This window comes from Telmatherina bonti, assembly GCF_933228915.1.
Source record: "Telmatherina bonti genome assembly, chromosome: 2".
NCBI classification, from domain to species: Eukaryota; Metazoa; Chordata; class Actinopteri; order Atheriniformes; family Telmatherinidae; genus Telmatherina; species Telmatherina bonti.
Window position 1 is genome coordinate 7,482,769 of NC_136620.1, and position 15,563 is coordinate 7,498,331.

Genomic DNA, 15,563 nt, shown 5'->3' on the forward strand with positions numbered 1-15,563 from the left:
ATTACTATTATTATATTAATAATAATATGTAATCTGATTAATAATAATCATCATCATTATAATTTTATTATTGTTATTATTAATAATATTTAATTTCCCTTTATGGATTAATAAAGTATTTTTATTTCATTTTATCCATTAATTTAATTTCATTTGGTAAATCATGTTGCATTCCAGCTATTTCTGTTATTTTAATTTGAATAAACATTACATGTATTTGTATATAAACTTAGAATTGACAGATGACTGTTTTCTGTTTCATTACTTTACTTTTTTAGTGAGCTGAAATTCTGATGTATTTTTTCAAAACAAGAGAAACCTGGTCCATTTTATCTGAGTAATGTGTGTTTCACATTACAAATAATAATAATTTTTTAAAAAATTAAAAAAAACAAAAAAACAAACAAGTCTGGAAACAATATAAGTATAATATTAATTTAAAAAAACAAAACATTTATAATGTGTAGGAACAACACGGTTGCAACAATGAATAAGGCTTGCAGCGTAGATTGGACGTCATCACGTTGTACGGACATTCAGTTTTATCAGGGTGACAAAATTTGACGTTACACTTCTAATGGCGGGAATCTAGCGTGATCTGACAAATTCGTCTGTTCATTAAATTTAGGTTTGTCTGTGTTCGGCTGGGATCAACTCGCACGGAAAGTTGATCTATAAGTAGACAGAGGTCAGTATGATTATAGGACTTAGTAAATTATGTCGGTATGTTCGCTTTAATCTCAACGCCTTCTTTTCAGAGGCTCCTTTAGCAGCAGAATTTAATGCTAGCTATAAGTTCTCTAGCTATAAGCTAACTAACCACATGTTCTGTCTAGTTAAGCTAACTAACCATATGTTCTGTGTAGTTAAACTAACCAACCACATGTTCTGTCGTAGTTAAGCTAACTAACCACATGTTCCTATCTGGGTGCAGAGAATGGCAAGCGGGAGAAGACCATTGAAGAAAAAGCATCCAGAGGAGAAACCTGATAAAACTGTGTTTGATTTTACCAAAGAAGACGGAAAGAAAGAGCTGAGTGCTTCAGAGGACGAAACAAGAGAAGGTATATTAATTGACCTAATGGCTATAACATGGTTGTAATAGCAGACATGTATAAACCACCGCATTGACAATCAGCCCGTTGCCGCGACGCGGAAACTCGTCCGCCATATTGGTCAGGGCAAGAGGCTGCAAAATGTGTTTAAGAAATTAGTTGTACTGGTAAAAACCATTCCAATATAAATTACGGTTATCATAGTAAACCTTGTAGTAATAGATAAATGTTATTATAGTAAGCCCTATAGCATTATTATGAGAAAACCCAGTGGTAATACATAAATGTTATTATGGTAAACCCTGTATTACTATCATAGTAAACCTTGTGGGACCAGATAAGTTATTATGGTAAACTATGTATTACTATTATAGTAAACCCTGTGGTACCAGATAAAAGTTATTATGGTAAACCCTGTGTTACTAGACAGGGCTGTCGGACGGTGTGACAACACAGGGCCTTGCGCCACGAGGTGGCCTCACACTTAAAACAAGACTGCTTCTTTTCATTCATTCATTCATTTTCTAAACCGCTTAATCAAATTCAGGGTCGCGGGGAAGCTGGAGCCTATCCCAGCTGACTTTGGGCGACAGGCAGGGTACACCCTGGACAGCTTGCCAGTACATCGCAGGGCACTGCTTCTTTTTATTTTTATTTTTATTATTATTATTATTAATATTAATAATTATTACTACATGTGTAATCTTATATACATTTTTTTCTGTAAGTAGTTTTTTTGCACTGTTGAGTAAAGTTCTAATGAAAATGTTATGATTGAAAAGTGGCCAAAACTAACACCATTCACAGATGATCTCCCTTTCTTTTTAAAATGAATTGCAAAAGTCCTCGCTGATCCCGACTATGCTGATTTTTCTACTCGATAAAAACGCAGTGGGCTTATCGTGTGCAGTCAAAGTCTTACGGCTGAATCTACTAAAGGTCTGTGTGTACTAAAACCTGTGTAATGTAATTGCACACCTATAAAAACAAAAAAAAACAGTTAATGTAGTAATGGTGTGCATTGAGGGTTTTGTCTTTTAAAAGGGCACAAAACCAATGCCTTCTATATCGAGTTAGTACATGTAGCGTAATATTTAATATGAGTCTGTTCTGCGTGTGTTGATGTCGGTATCTGCGATGTGATCTGTCAAACCTGAGAGCAGTTTTGCTAATAGAAACTGTGCATATATTTAACACGTATCTGTGTGCATAATTACACACATGGCTGCAGTGATTGTCACAACAAGGACACAACGAAACAAAGTGAGGAGATGCAGAGAACACATTTCTCACCCTCATATGAATATTTATGGGATGAATAAAGAAACAGTCCTTAAAACAAAAGTCTGTGTGAAGAGAAGTCACACATACCTGCAAAACACCTTTCCTGCAACAGCCCTGTAGTACTGGAAAAAATGTTGTTATAGTAAACTCCGTAGTACTATTATAGTACACTCTGTAGTACAGAAAATTGTGATCATAGCATGTGTCTGTGATTGTATACGCTGGAGCTGCGTGTGAGATATTAACTCGAGTTGTGATGTCTGTCTTTGATCCACAGATGAAACTCCGGTAGTGGACAAGGTGGCTAAAAAGAGACCCGCTGCTGACTTTGAGGAAGAGGGCGTCCCGTGTGGTGTTGGGTATTGTCTCTGTTTCATCTCCAACGTTACAGGATGGCAGAAACATGATTAAAATCCTTCACCCAGTTTGAGATGAGAACATTAAATATCTTACATCTCACCAGCAGTCTGACACCATAACAAGCTGAGCTTCTGCATGTGACTTGATCAATACACGGTGATCATGCAGAGGCTTCAGACAGGAGCTGTCTGAGGAGCAGAGGCGGTGTTAAACCTCATCCTGACACTTCTCTATGTCTCCCTGTTCCAACACACCCAGATCTGGAAAATCTCTTGGATCTATTTGATCTGAATCAGGTGTGCTAGACCAGGAATACAAGCAAGACCTGCAGGATTATGGTCTTCTAGGACCAGGGTCCCCCCCCCCCCCCCGAAGTGAAGCTTCATGCTGATGTGCTGTGCAGCTGCTACAGCAGGAGCTTCTGCATTTGTGTCATGTTCAACACAAATCTTTCTCTTTTCTCGCCTCAGGAACGAAGTGCAGACGATGTTGGAGAAGTTTGGAGGTAAGATGATGAAATATTTTAAGGGTCAGATTTCTCGACAAGTTATATAAAAGTCTACGTAAAATGAGTCTTATCGTGTGTACTAATATTTTAATCAGAACTTATTCATTACTCCAGATAATATCTAGGTATGCCAAGCTGTTTTTGTGGACGCACCATCTCGTTATGTACATTCGCTTCGACGTGTTGAATAAACGAGTTACTCTGAACGTGTTCCTGCTCAGCACTATTAACTCTGGATGTCACAAAGTTACATCAAACCACTGCTGGTCTTTGTTTATTTTACTTTTTTTATTTGTAGTTTTTCTCTCTTATTTATTTATTTGCTTTTATTCACTTTTTTAATGAAATTATTTCTGCATTATTTGTATGTTGTTAATGATTTATTTTATATTAAGCAGTATTTTGTTTTGTTTGTCTTTTTGTAGTTAGTTTTCCAATTTATTTATTTAATTTATGAATAAATTCAGGCATTAAGGAGTTAATACTGATTAATTAAAGATATTTTGCTGAGTTTATTGATAAGTTCTGCTCTCCACTGACAGGACGATGTGCGTTCATGCACGTTCTGTAAATGTAGACTAATGCTCCTGTTAATGAACTTGGCACTGTTTATCTAAATGTTTTTGATCTTATTTTGTTGGACACACGAGCATATGTCATAACATACTTATAGCCTGTTGGTGTCGGTACTCCCTTTGTTTTTTATTTAGAAACTAAAAACAGAAAGGAACAAAACAAGCATGTGTTCCATGATAATACATACGGCGGCGTTACGTCATGTCTGAAGTCTCAGACCTACGTTAATACGAAACCAATCAGCCTCATGTTCTCACTCTCATAAGCCGCTTTGGACAAAAGCATCTGCTAAATAACCATAGAATAGAATAAAATAGAATAGTGTTAACCAAAGCCAGAGTTGGTTAGGATCAGAGAAATTGATTGTTAGTTGAGAAAACTAAACCCTCACACTTCATGTTTCTCTGCAGCTTCTTAACATGCAGATAAACTCAGACTGAGAGGTCAACGTAGAAGTAGTAATTATAGAAAAGAGACTCTTCATCCGGTGTGTCTGGCTGCTCTGTGATGAAGCAGAGTAAAGAAATGTGGGTTATCTTTCCAGCTGATATCAGCAAGGTGATGCAGGCCAAGAGGAAACGTCTGGAGTGTCTGACGAAGAGCTACATGAGGGGGAGCCAGCAGAAGCTGGAGCAGCTGTGGAGCAACTATCATGGCCAGAGGTCTATAACTGGTTAAATCTGATGGATGTGAGAAGAACAGAACAGCAGTCGGTGATAAACGTGCGTGGTGTGTGTGTGTGTGTGTGTGTGTGTGTGCATGCGTGCGTGCGTGTGTGTGTGTGTGTGTGTGTGCAGGAAGAAGATGACTCAGCAGTACTCCCAGCAGGTGTCTTCAGCTCTGCAGCAGTGGGAGGTGGAAGCCCAGCGAGCGGAGGAGCAGGAGGAGAAGCTCAACGTTAGTTTGATGACATCGTCTACACTACATGACTGTCCTCCTCCCACCTTTGTCTAGGGAGGAGGGGGGAGAGGGGGGAGGTGCTCCCTGATAACCGAGGACACCCCCCCCCCCGTACTGACACGATGCTTCCTGTGTCTGCAGAACCTGTTCCGGCAGCAGCAGAAGATCCTGCAGCAGGCCCGGGTTGTTCAGAACCAGAAGCTGAAAACAGTCCGGGAGCTCTATGAGCAGTTTGTCAAGGTGAGACGTCCGAGGGGGTTCAGACCTGCAGGAGGACACGCCTCCTCTGGACAGGTCTCTCCTCCTCCTGCTCCTCCTGTCTGTCCTCATGCATCTCCTCCTTGGTGTATCACCATGACAACGCTGTGGGTAACATTAGATGGACATCAGACAGAAGATGCTGTTGAAAAAACACTGAAATCCTTCATATTTAAATGGAAATGGGAACAAATGAATATTTAAACTGGTTCCAGTTTGCAGCTGAAACTGGGTCCCTTCCGGCAGACGATAATAAACTGGTTCCAGTCTGGAACCAGAACTGGCTTCAACCTTTTGACCAGTAACCCAGTAACACGCGTCTTGAACGGTACTGATGCAACTGAAGACCTGCTGTTTCCTCCAGAACATGGACGACATGGAGAAGAGCCATGAGATGTTCCTGCAGGGGGCGCAGCAGGAGCTGAGGAAGGAGATGGCCACCCTGCAGAAGAAGATCCTCATGGACACGGTGAGTCCAGCAGCAGAAACTACGACGCAGAAACACCTGCTGCTTTTACAGACACACAACTGTTTGTTTCCACAGCAACAGCAGGAGATGGCCACAGTCCGCAAATCGCTGCAGTCAATGTTGTTCTAGCCAGCAGTTACCACGGCAACCACCCCTTCCTCCCAGAAGTTTCTGCTGAATGTTAGTTTTTTGTTACAATAACAAGTTTTACTATGAACATTTTAATGTGGCGTATTATTCTTCTGCTTATTATGTTCATTTGTTTAGGATCTTATATAAACAAAGTTTACGCTGCTGTTTTTGAGTCGTTACGTTCAATAAAACACGAAGTTTGTTTACATTCCAGATGTGTGTGTGTTACTGAGCTTTTAGTTTTAGTTTGAGGTTTAGGTTTCACTTCATACAGGAAATTTTCATGTCTAGAAGAAACCCTTTCCAATCCAGTCACGTGTTTTCTGCACCTCCCAGTCAGATGTTTGCACCAGTTGGCAGGTATTTTGTCCCCTTGTTCATCAGAAAAGTGCTCTAATTTATCCAGGACCAGTTTGTCCCAATTCGATTCCGACTTTTTGGGTGCGGATTTGATTTAAATTGCGATTCACAAAATTTGTCAATATTGATGATTTTTGTAGATTAAAAATAAAATAAAAAATTATTAAACTTCTTTTGGTTAGTATTTTTTCTTGATTTCAGTTAGAAGAAAACAACAGAGTCACTAGACCATCATTCTGCTGCTATAATGCCCAAGACGACAAGTAAAAAGATCAATAAAACCAAAATGACAAAAAAATTATAGTGGATTCATTTTATGTAACTGAAAAAAAAATCGTGTTTTTAACAAAAAAAAACAAAACAAAAAAAACTCAATTTTAAAGTTGTGAAACAAAAAAATCCCGATTTTTGATATTAGGTTTTCCCACCCCTAATATATATATATATATATATATATATATATATATATATATATATATATATATATATATATATATATATATATATATATATATATATATATATATATATATATATATATATTCATTCATTCATTCATTTTCCGAACCGCTTATTCCAATTCAGGGTCGCGGGGAAGCTGGAGCCTATCCCAGCTGGCTTTGGGCGACAGGCAGGGTACACCCTGGACAGCTCGCCAGTCCATCGCAGGGCTATATATATATATATGTATACACACACACACACACACACATATATATATATATATATATATATATATATATATATACATATTGGGGGACATTAAATAATATTAGCACAAATTTGTTTAAAATTCGTTCATTATCATTAAAAATTATTATATAAAAAACAAATATTTTACTGTATTGCATTGTTTGTGACTTTTTTCCTCATTTCTTCTTTTTACATGTGTCATTATTTAATGTCTTAAGAGAAGTGAAAGAAAAACCCGCGCGAGGACTTTTTGGTACTTCCCCGACACCGGAAGTGGATGCTCTTATTTTGAAGGTCGCTTCCGTTCGCGTCCAACCGCAGTCTCTAGTCAAGACTGCAGTTTACGGCTAAAAGACATCATTATTCAGGTAAAATGGTTTGAGCTTATGTTTTTCTCCTGTCACGACTAGAAAAAGTGAAGTTTCATTTATTCGGCCTGATTTTTCCGTCTTGTTTGTTCGTTATCATCTATAATTGGAGTTGTGCCTGTGAACTAACTGAGCTAACACATTAGCTGTTTTCACCGCAGCCAGCTGGGTTATAATGTTCTCATTTCTCTTCACATGGTGGAACATTCCCGCTTTTAGTTTCAGCTAAACTGACTGATCCTGGCTTCATGTGGACTTAAACCCCGGACTGGTAGCTTCCCATCCTTTGTGTTTCAGGTGCTCCCATCAGAGGCTGCTATGAGACAGAACCACAGCTGATTCTGTTTGGACCAGGTGTGTGTCCGGACCAGAGGAGACCATGGCTGAGAGGGTCGCAGCCAGCCCCTGCTCATCAGAACCGGACAGTCCTGTTGGTCTGAACCGAGGCTGCCTCCTTGAACCAGAGGACGTCACCTACCCAGATCTGCCCATCATGGTCCCAGAAACCCCGAGGTACCCTCTCCCACTGACCTGGGACACTTTCCAGACATGTTTACATCTTTATCTGATGCCTGGATACAGGTAGAGGTACATCTCACAGAAAAGATGGATGCTGGGGGGTTACATGAAGACAAGACAGGCTGTGTGAGTCAGTCTGATGGGAATGTTGGGAGCTAAATGTTGTCCCAGTTTCTGACCAAGGTGTAGCTTTGTCTGTTTTATACAGGACTCTAAAAAAACCCAACTATTTTTCTATTCTATTTTACAGTCATTTAGACGCTTTTATCCAAAGCGACTTACATCTGAGTGAGAACAACACAAGCAGGAAATCAGACAGTAGAGGACATGGTAGGAAGGTGCTGGTGGACGGTCCAGTTGGACGCAGGTCCTTCCATGAAGTCCTACAGGCTTTTCTTTGTTTACTCCCTTCCCACCCCATAATATCACCTATGTTATAATACAAAGAATTAATCCCATAAAGTTTGTTGCAAAGAACTGGGCTAAGTTCTCCAACTTTCCAACAAATACAGCTAAACTAAGTGTTGAAGTTCTCCTTGAAGAGCTGAGTCTTCAGCTTGCTGTTAAAAGTAGACAGGGACTCTGCAGAGCGGACGGAGTTTGGGAGATCATTCCACCATCGTGGAACAACAGAGGAAAAGAGTCTGGCTGGTGATTTAGTCCCACGTTGTGGTGGTAACACGAGGCGGCTTTCACTGGTGGAACGTAGCTGTGGAGAGGGAGTGTAGGTCTGGATTAGGGCGTGAAGGTAGACAGGAGACGTTTGAGTTATTGTTTTTTCAGCCAGAAGCAAAGCTTTAAATGTGATGCGTGCTGCGACCGGAAGCCAGTGAAGAGCGATTAGCAGCAGGGTGACATGAGCTCGTTTGGGTTGGTTGAAGACCAGACGCACAGCGGCGTTCTGGATCATCTGCAGAGGTTTAACAGAGCACACAGGAAGACCTGCCAGTAGGGAACTGCAGTAATCGATGCATGAGATGACCAGAGCCTGAACCAACAGCTGAGTCGTATGTTCTGTCAGGTACGTCTGATTCTCTTGATGTTGTAGAGAGCATATTGACAGGTACAGGAAACCGAGGCAACATGGACCTTAAAGGTCAACTGGTCGTCCACCATGACACCCAGATTCCAGGCAGCAGACGTAGGAACAAGTGTGTTTTAACCTGCTTCCTGGTTTTGTTCTGGTTAAACGGCAGATGTAAGTAAACACAGAGAATCTGGCTTTTGTCACTTTGGTTTCACTTCCACGGCTAAAAGTCCAGGACTTTCCGTCAGCGCCTGTCCCAGAACCAGGACTGCGCCTTCATTTCCATCAGCAGGCAGAACAGACTGATCCGGGTTGCCTCTTTACGAGCCTGAATAAAAGCCAAACATATTTTTATCCAGCGATAACAAAGTGAAGTGACTCTAAATGAGATGTTTTTATTATAATTTAATGAGAACTCTGACGCAGCGTGTCGGATCTTGGCTGGAAAGCCCTCGGTCAGCGTTGGTTCCTGTTCAGCAGGAAAGTTCTGGTCCGGTTTGCTGAGACTTTTTCTGTTTGCTTCTTCAGCCCGCACCTCGGCAAGCGGAGGAGATGTCGGCGTGCCGCGGAGGAGCGTTTCAGCGCCGTGAGTCGCCTGCTGCTGCTGCTGCATGTCGTGCGTTCTCTCGCCGTCTTGCTGTGAACGCGTGTTTCTGTCCTCAGGTGGGGCTCGGCGTCTCTCCAGGACCAGAACAACCGGCTGCTACGGAACCAGGTTTCTCACACAAGTCCAAGCGCAGGCGGCTAGCGGACCCCGGCGCTGGCTTCGTCCCGGCTTCCTCTCTGAGGGCTTTTCCTCTGAGCAGCTGGCTGGAGCCTCCCTGCTCCTCCTCCTCCTCCTCCTCCTCCTACCTCTCCTCCGTTTCGGTTCTGCGGATGAAGCAGATGGAGACGCCGGCGTCGGCGTCGCCTCCAGCAGCAGCAGACTCGCTGTCCTTCCTCACCGAAGAGGAACGGAGATGGCTGAACGGGGAACGTGAAAACGCCTCCTCAGGTCTGCAGACACTCCTCCTCCTCCTCCTCCTCAGCACCTCCCGTCTCTACTGTAGTTTTCTGCGTATTTCTCCCACAGCGGCAGCAGCGGAGCAGATCGTCATCAGCGACGATGAGGAGGCCGCCGTTCGCTCGTTACAGCTGGAGGAAGACGAGGCGCTGGCTCGCAGCCTGCAGGTAGAAGCCTTCCTCCTCCGCCTCGCACGCCGACGCCTCGCCGGGATCCAGACGCTAATGTCCGGTCCGCTTTGTCCGTTCAGGCCCAGTTTGACCAGGAGGAGTCAGGAAGCAGACACCAGCATCATCATCACCACCACCACCATCATCATCATCATCATCAACAGAGTCGCCACAGGGTGAGACGTCCTGAAGGCCAAAGGAACGCGCATCGCCGTTTCCACGCCGATGTTCGGCAGCGTTACGTCCGCTTGGACCCTTGTGGTTCCACTTCCTGAGCTTCTGCAGGACAGTCCGCCGTCTCCGACCAATCAGGCGCGAGATTTCACTCCGACGTCACAAAAACAGCGTTCTCTGCGGGGCGGACAGAGTGGCGGATTGTGTCACGCTGCAGCACGTTTGGTCAGACATGACGAGTGTTTTCTTCATCGTGAAGTCCTGCAGGAGCTCCTATGGCGCACAACGCCGCGTCTCGTCTGTCCCAACACCGGGGCTGCGACGATGCGCTGTTGTCCCATTTACTGGGTTCCATTCAGTTGTGATTTCGATTCTCTAAATTCTTCAACATTGCTGATTTTTGTCGATACAATTTTCTCACCCCTAACGAACACGATGCAACCAGTCGGCTCTGAACCGGTAGGTTCCGACCCGGTCGGCTCTGACCCGGTCGGTTCCGACCCGGTCGGCTCTGAACCGGTCGGCTCTGACCCGGTCGGCTCTGAACCGGTAGGTTCCGACCCGGTCGGCTCTGAACCGGTCGGCTCCGACCCGGTCGGCTCTGAACCGGTCGGCTCTGGCCCGGTAGGTTCCGACCCGGTCGGCTCTGAACCGGTCGGCTCTGACCCGGTCGGCTCTGACCCGGTAGGTTCCGACCCGGTCGGCTCTGGCCCGGTCGGCTCTGAACCGGTCGGCTCTGGCCCGGTAGGTTCCGACCAGGTCGGCTCTGACCCGGTAGGTTCCGACCCGGTCGGCTCTGGCCCGGTAGGTTCCGACCCGGTCGGCTCCGACCCGGTCGGCTCTGAACCGGTCGGCTCTGGCCCGGTAGGTTCCGACCCGGTCGGCTCTGACCCGGTAGGTTCCGACCCGGTAGGTTCCGACCAGGTCGGCTCTGACCCGGTCGGCTCTGACTGTGGTGTCATACAAGTTAAAACCATCTTAGGATAGAAAAATAAACCTTCTAATAAATTTACAAGAGAAAATCGAATTAAAAAAATCAGGACTTTTTGTTTCACAATTTTAAAATAAATTTTTTTGTTAAAATCTTTTTTTTTTTAATTTTTATTATTGATCCTCTAACTTGTCTTCTTGGGCGTTACAGCAGCAGAATGATGGTCTGGCTGCTCGGTTGTTTCTCCAAACTGAAGTCAAGAAAATGACGAGTAAAAAAAGGTTTTATACATTTATTTTGTTAATAAACAAAAATCAGCAACAAAGAATTGTGAGAATCAGAATTTAAATGGAATCAGGACAACAGCGTGTCGTCACGGCCGTACTGCTTACATGGATCAGAATAAATCTACGCAGGAATAAAGGAAAGTGATGTAATGAAGGCGGGACGAGGTGGATTCATAACATGCGGGTCGGGTCGGGTTCTACAGAAACTGGTTCTGGTGGGTAAAACTGGACCCCTGCAGGTCCAAACAATAATCTGCATCACTTCCTTCTTCTTCATGCGGTTGGCGGACGGAACGTCCTGATTGGTCGCCGTATGGTTGGCTCGCGGGCCAACCGGGCCCCGGCTGCAGGCGGTCCAGACCTCTCTCTGCGTCTGCAGGTTGTTCGGAACACGGAGAGATTCTCACGTTGTCGAGTCGCCGGCAGAGCGCAAAGCTTCGCGGGTCAGGGACTCGGACGTTTCTCCTGCTGGAAACCAGCAGAGATCTGGAGCTTCAGCAGCCTCAGAACCAGATCTCTGCTCCAGAACTGGATCCAGGTCTTCATGCGGACCCGATCGGGTTTGGGTCCAGACTGGGCGGATCTCTGACGCTGTTCTGTCCTGCAGTTCTACATGCAGCCCGGCTGGATGTCCCAGGTGCTGGCCGCCGTCTCTCCGCTGGTCGGCCTGGAAGAAGGTACAAAGTAATCTGATTACATTTCTCCTGCGTGTGATGAACTGATGGGACCTCGGCTCGCCTCATCAGCTGCTGTGTTTTCTAAGATGTGATTGGCCAGCGGCGAGGGCGGGGCAGGAGGAGGAGCATCTTACCGGACCTGTCGGACGACTTCCAGGGGAACGACTACGAGGTGAGGAAGAGGAGGAGGTCCGGCGCACGCGGCGAGCTCTTCATCACGCTTCAGCTTCTTCTCGTCTTCCAGGCTCTGCTGGCGTTTGAGGAGCGCCAAGGCGCCGTCGTGTCCAAGAAACTCAGCCGCCGGGAGATCCAGAGGTTCCCCACCAAGAACTTCCAGTCCGCCAGCAGCGCCGGGAACACTCGGTGAGTCCAGGATCCGGTCCGAACCGGTCCGCTGCGTTCACTGCCCGTCTGTCCGCCGCTGCTCAGCTCAGACCTCTGCTGATTGGTCGGCAGGTGTCAGATCTGCTTCTGCGACTACGCCAACGGAGAGAAGCTGAGGATGCTGCCCTGTTTCCATGACTACCACGTCCAGTGTATAGACCGGTGGCTGAAGGTGAGCCGCCGCGCCAAATCGCCGCTGCCAACGCGGCTCGTAGCAGCTTGGTCTGTTGTTTTCTGCGCAGAGTGAGAGCTCTGTCTCAGAGGAAACTCTTTGTTGTCCCTGCTGGCAGGAAAACCCCACCTGCCCGATCTGCAGGGTGGACCTGGCCGATGGAGACCGCCTGGCCCCGCCCACACTCTGACCACGGCTGGAGGGAGCTTGAAGGAAGACTCGGCTCGACTTTTCTATTTTCTACTTTTATTTTGACATCTTTGTGACCGATCCAAACCCGGTGTGGTGTTCCGCTGCTCGCACACGTTCAGATCCAATAAAGAGGCTTTTTCCACGGCGGTGGCGTGTCTGCAGGAGTCACTCCTCGTAGTAGCGTTTCTTCATGGCTCTGTATTTCCTCAGGTAGTAGAGCGCCTCCAGCTCTCGGGCCACGAACTCCCCCCGAGCGATCAGGGCTCTGATCTGCTCCGGGTCCTGGACCGACTTGTTCTTGGTGAACGCGGCTCTCAGGCGGTCCCTGAAGTAGTCGCCGCCCTTCGGGTACTCCCGGCCGAGGAAGAGGAGCTGCAGAGGGAGGAACAGAAGCTGTACATCGTCATGGTAACAACAAACGTGGTCCAGGCCACCGAAGATGATGATGAAATTCTCATTCTGTTAAATAAGATGAAGATTAACCCTTTGTTGCCCTTCTGGTGACCTTCACAACAAAACGCTGATGACAGAAGTAGTTCTGGTGTCCTGACGGAGGTTAAAACCGGTTTTACTGGCGGGACGCGTTCGCCAACATCAGAGGAAACATCTGACGTATAAAAACACATCTGATCGCCACTAACATCCATTTTAGACTAAATATTCCATGTTTTTTATTTAAAAATAAAATACTTTGTGATTTTATGGAAGCTTTTTTCTGCATGGACATTTTTTTGCCACGAGTTTCTGAGAGATAAAAAAATACAAACTGTTTCAGATCAAAGTTCTTTCTGACCTGCAGCCGTCTGATCCCCGCCACCGATCACGCCGCTAATCCCTCTAGTAGTTCTTATATTGGAAAATAATTTAGTTGTAGTTTTTCTGTCACGATCGGGGTGATAAAACTGGCGTCTAAAGGGTTAAAATCCTCTAAATGATTTGATGTTTGGTCCTTTTGAGCAACAAACATTTTGGAGGAAGATAAGGAAAAAAAGATTTTATAGCAGTTCTTGTGCGTGGGCGCTTTGGGGCATGAAGGTCACCAGAGGGTGGTAAGTTCATCACCAGCGTATAAAAGACGTTTGATTTTTGGGTTTTTTTAGTTGGTTTTTAAAAGATTGTCTAAAAAAAACTTCACGGCGCTCGAAGCAACACAGCGGAAATGATCAAGTAAAAAAGGAAAAGTGAAGAAAAATGGGCTAAAATGTCCAAAGGAAGACGTGAAGGTGAAATATCTCACTGAGCTACACGAATTACATGAAAAAAATCAGACGATTGTTCAAATCAAAAGCCCAAAAATCTCCAAAAAACCAACATAATCAGATAAGATGCAGAGCGCTGCTGATTTTCCTCTTCGCTGATCTAACAACTGATTAAAGCAACTTTATTCATAAAGCACATCTAAAAGCAGGAAACCGTTGGACACAGCGGTGCATGGAAAGAAAAAAACAAGTCAACCGCAACATATCAGGAGAAGCCAAAGAAGAAAACTGCATCTGGAGAAAACTTAGGCATGTCCTGGTGTGGAGCAGCCGAGACATGAAGGAGGAAGTCCTTCCAGACATCAGTGGACCAGTTTTCAGCAGAAAACTCACATTCTTGTAGAGTCGGACCACTTCAGGCCTGAGAAGGTTCGCCATGCTGAGCCGGGCCTGCAGACAGAAGTCCTGCATTAACACAGAAAAACACACAAAGCAGGAGCTTTCATCATGAACAGTGTGTTTACAGGCAAACAGAAAAGAACAATTCAAGCTGAAATAATGTCCCTTAATCCAAACTTCTACCACCTAAACTGCATCTTTATGCAAATTTCTGCTAAATTTTCATAATCTGGCGGTAAATATATATATTTTTTATTTCTGTAAATATTAAAATAATGTCAGACATGAACTGTGGCGTCACAATTCTTTATAATGTCAAGTTTTCTCAGTTTTATCCCATAAGTTTAAACTCTGACTTTGCTGTTGGATTTAACTCATTTGACTCCAGTTTGATAGATTTCTGCATTTTATTCATCCCGTGATTTGCAGCTTTTCTCATCAATAACTGGCTGTAAATGGATAATACAGCCAGAAAAACTCTTTTTAGACTGGTTCCTGCATATAAAATACATTTATTTAAGAGGGGGAAAAAAAACTAAATTTATGAGCTAAAAGAGTTTAAAAGTAAATATATTTAGTGAGGTTGTTCTGTCAGATCAGTTTACATGTTTTTTCGTGCTCTTGGTTCATTTATAAATTTGTAATTATATAACAGCAATTTCTACAATGGATTTAATTATTTACACAAAAGTACTTTTTTTTTGTTCTTTTTGAAACGAAGCAAAGTTTTGTAAACTTTCACTAAACTTCACACAGTGAAGCTAACTCTGCTAACAGCTGTAACAGGCTGGGTAACATCTCTTTCTGATTTAAAAAAAAAAAAAAGAAGCTTTTTTGTTTGTTTATTTTTGAAGACGACAAACTAAATGTTCTCTCACCTTTCCTCTGTGGTTTAAAACTAAATACTCGCATTAACAGCAGCTGCTCACCTGCCCAGGTAACTTCCCGTTCAGGCAGCTGGTGCTTCTCCGGTGAACTCTGACCCGTTAGCTAACTGACGAACTTTAACCCGGTAAAGCTGCTTAGTCAGTTGTTTCGTTGGTTTCTGTAGTTAAATGATCTGAAACACAGTCAGAGAGCTTGTTGAATACATTTAGTAAAAGTTCTGATAACATTTTAGGTGGATTTGCAGCTGCTAAAAGGAAAACAACCAAAGAGTCTCGCAGGTAGAGATGATAATCCGCCTAGCAGGCGAAGCAGTACGGAACGCCAAGTGGACCAAAACGTCCGAAGCGCCTTCCGTCTTTTGCGCTTATCAGGCCCGAGCACCGAAGGCGGTGCGAAGGCCTATTGAAATGCAAGCGTTTTTTATTATTATTATTATTATTATTATTATTATTATTATTGTGTCAAATGAATTGCCTTTTTGGGGGACTGAACATGCCCCAAAACTCACCAAATTCCCCCCCTCAATGGAATGTATTCTAGTGTGCTCGGGACAATTCGGGCGAAATTGAACGAGAGCG

The 15,563-nt window shown here is 44.3% G+C and overlaps 3 protein-coding genes across 6 annotated transcripts; 2 read left to right on the plus strand and 1 right to left on the minus strand.

The window, feature by feature from the left end:
- Positions 1 to 937: 937 nt before the first annotated feature.
- sycp3 (synaptonemal complex protein 3) lies at positions 938 to 5,539 on the plus strand (the record flags this gene model as incomplete). The annotated part of the gene is made up of 8 exons (XM_079247522.1): positions 938 to 1,064; positions 2,617 to 2,698; positions 3,170 to 3,204; positions 4,328 to 4,445; positions 4,581 to 4,680; positions 4,825 to 4,923; positions 5,306 to 5,410; positions 5,486 to 5,539. The coding sequence occupies 8 exons, from the start codon at positions 938 to 940 to the stop codon at positions 5,537 to 5,539; spliced, it is 720 nt and encodes a 239-aa protein (XP_079103648.1).
- Positions 5,540 to 6,886: 1,347 nt separating this feature from the next.
- LOC306761984 (uncharacterized protein) lies at positions 6,887 to 12,640 on the plus strand. 2 transcript variants are annotated; one of them, XR_013771488.1, is made up of 11 exons: positions 6,887 to 6,963; positions 7,261 to 7,476; positions 9,038 to 9,095; positions 9,173 to 9,503; positions 9,582 to 9,679; positions 9,763 to 9,858; positions 11,682 to 11,751; positions 11,838 to 11,923; positions 11,996 to 12,114; positions 12,215 to 12,307; positions 12,426 to 12,640. XR_013771488.1 is itself a non-coding variant. In XM_079248327.1 (11 exons), exons 2-11 carry the CDS (start codon positions 7,343 to 7,345, stop codon positions 12,495 to 12,497), a joined length of 1,164 nt encoding a protein of 387 aa, XP_079104453.1. In that variant the 5' UTR covers positions 6,887 to 6,963; positions 7,261 to 7,342; the 3' UTR covers positions 12,498 to 12,627. The 2 variants fall into 2 exon arrangements, 1 of the variants encoding a protein (XP_079104453.1); XM_079248327.1 differs by having other exon boundaries at positions 12,208 to 12,307; positions 12,426 to 12,627.
- Positions 12,531 to 15,208, minus strand: lyrm5b (LYR motif containing 5b). 3 transcript variants are annotated; one of them, XM_079248344.1, is made up of 3 exons: positions 14,976 to 15,043; positions 14,092 to 14,148; positions 12,531 to 12,871 (listed from the first exon to the last, which is right to left on the minus strand). In XM_079248344.1, the coding sequence occupies exons 2-3, from the start codon at positions 14,134 to 14,136 to the stop codon at positions 12,665 to 12,667; spliced, it is 252 nt and encodes an 83-aa protein (XP_079104470.1). In that variant the 5' UTR covers positions 14,137 to 14,148; positions 14,976 to 15,043; the 3' UTR covers positions 12,531 to 12,664. The 3 variants fall into 3 exon arrangements, with proteins under 3 accessions (XP_079104470.1, XP_079104469.1, XP_079104468.1); XM_079248343.1 differs by having other exon boundaries at positions 12,534 to 12,871; positions 14,092 to 14,163; positions 15,027 to 15,057; XM_079248342.1 differs by having other exon boundaries at positions 12,537 to 12,871; positions 15,027 to 15,208.
- Positions 15,209 to 15,563: the final 355 nt, after the last annotated feature.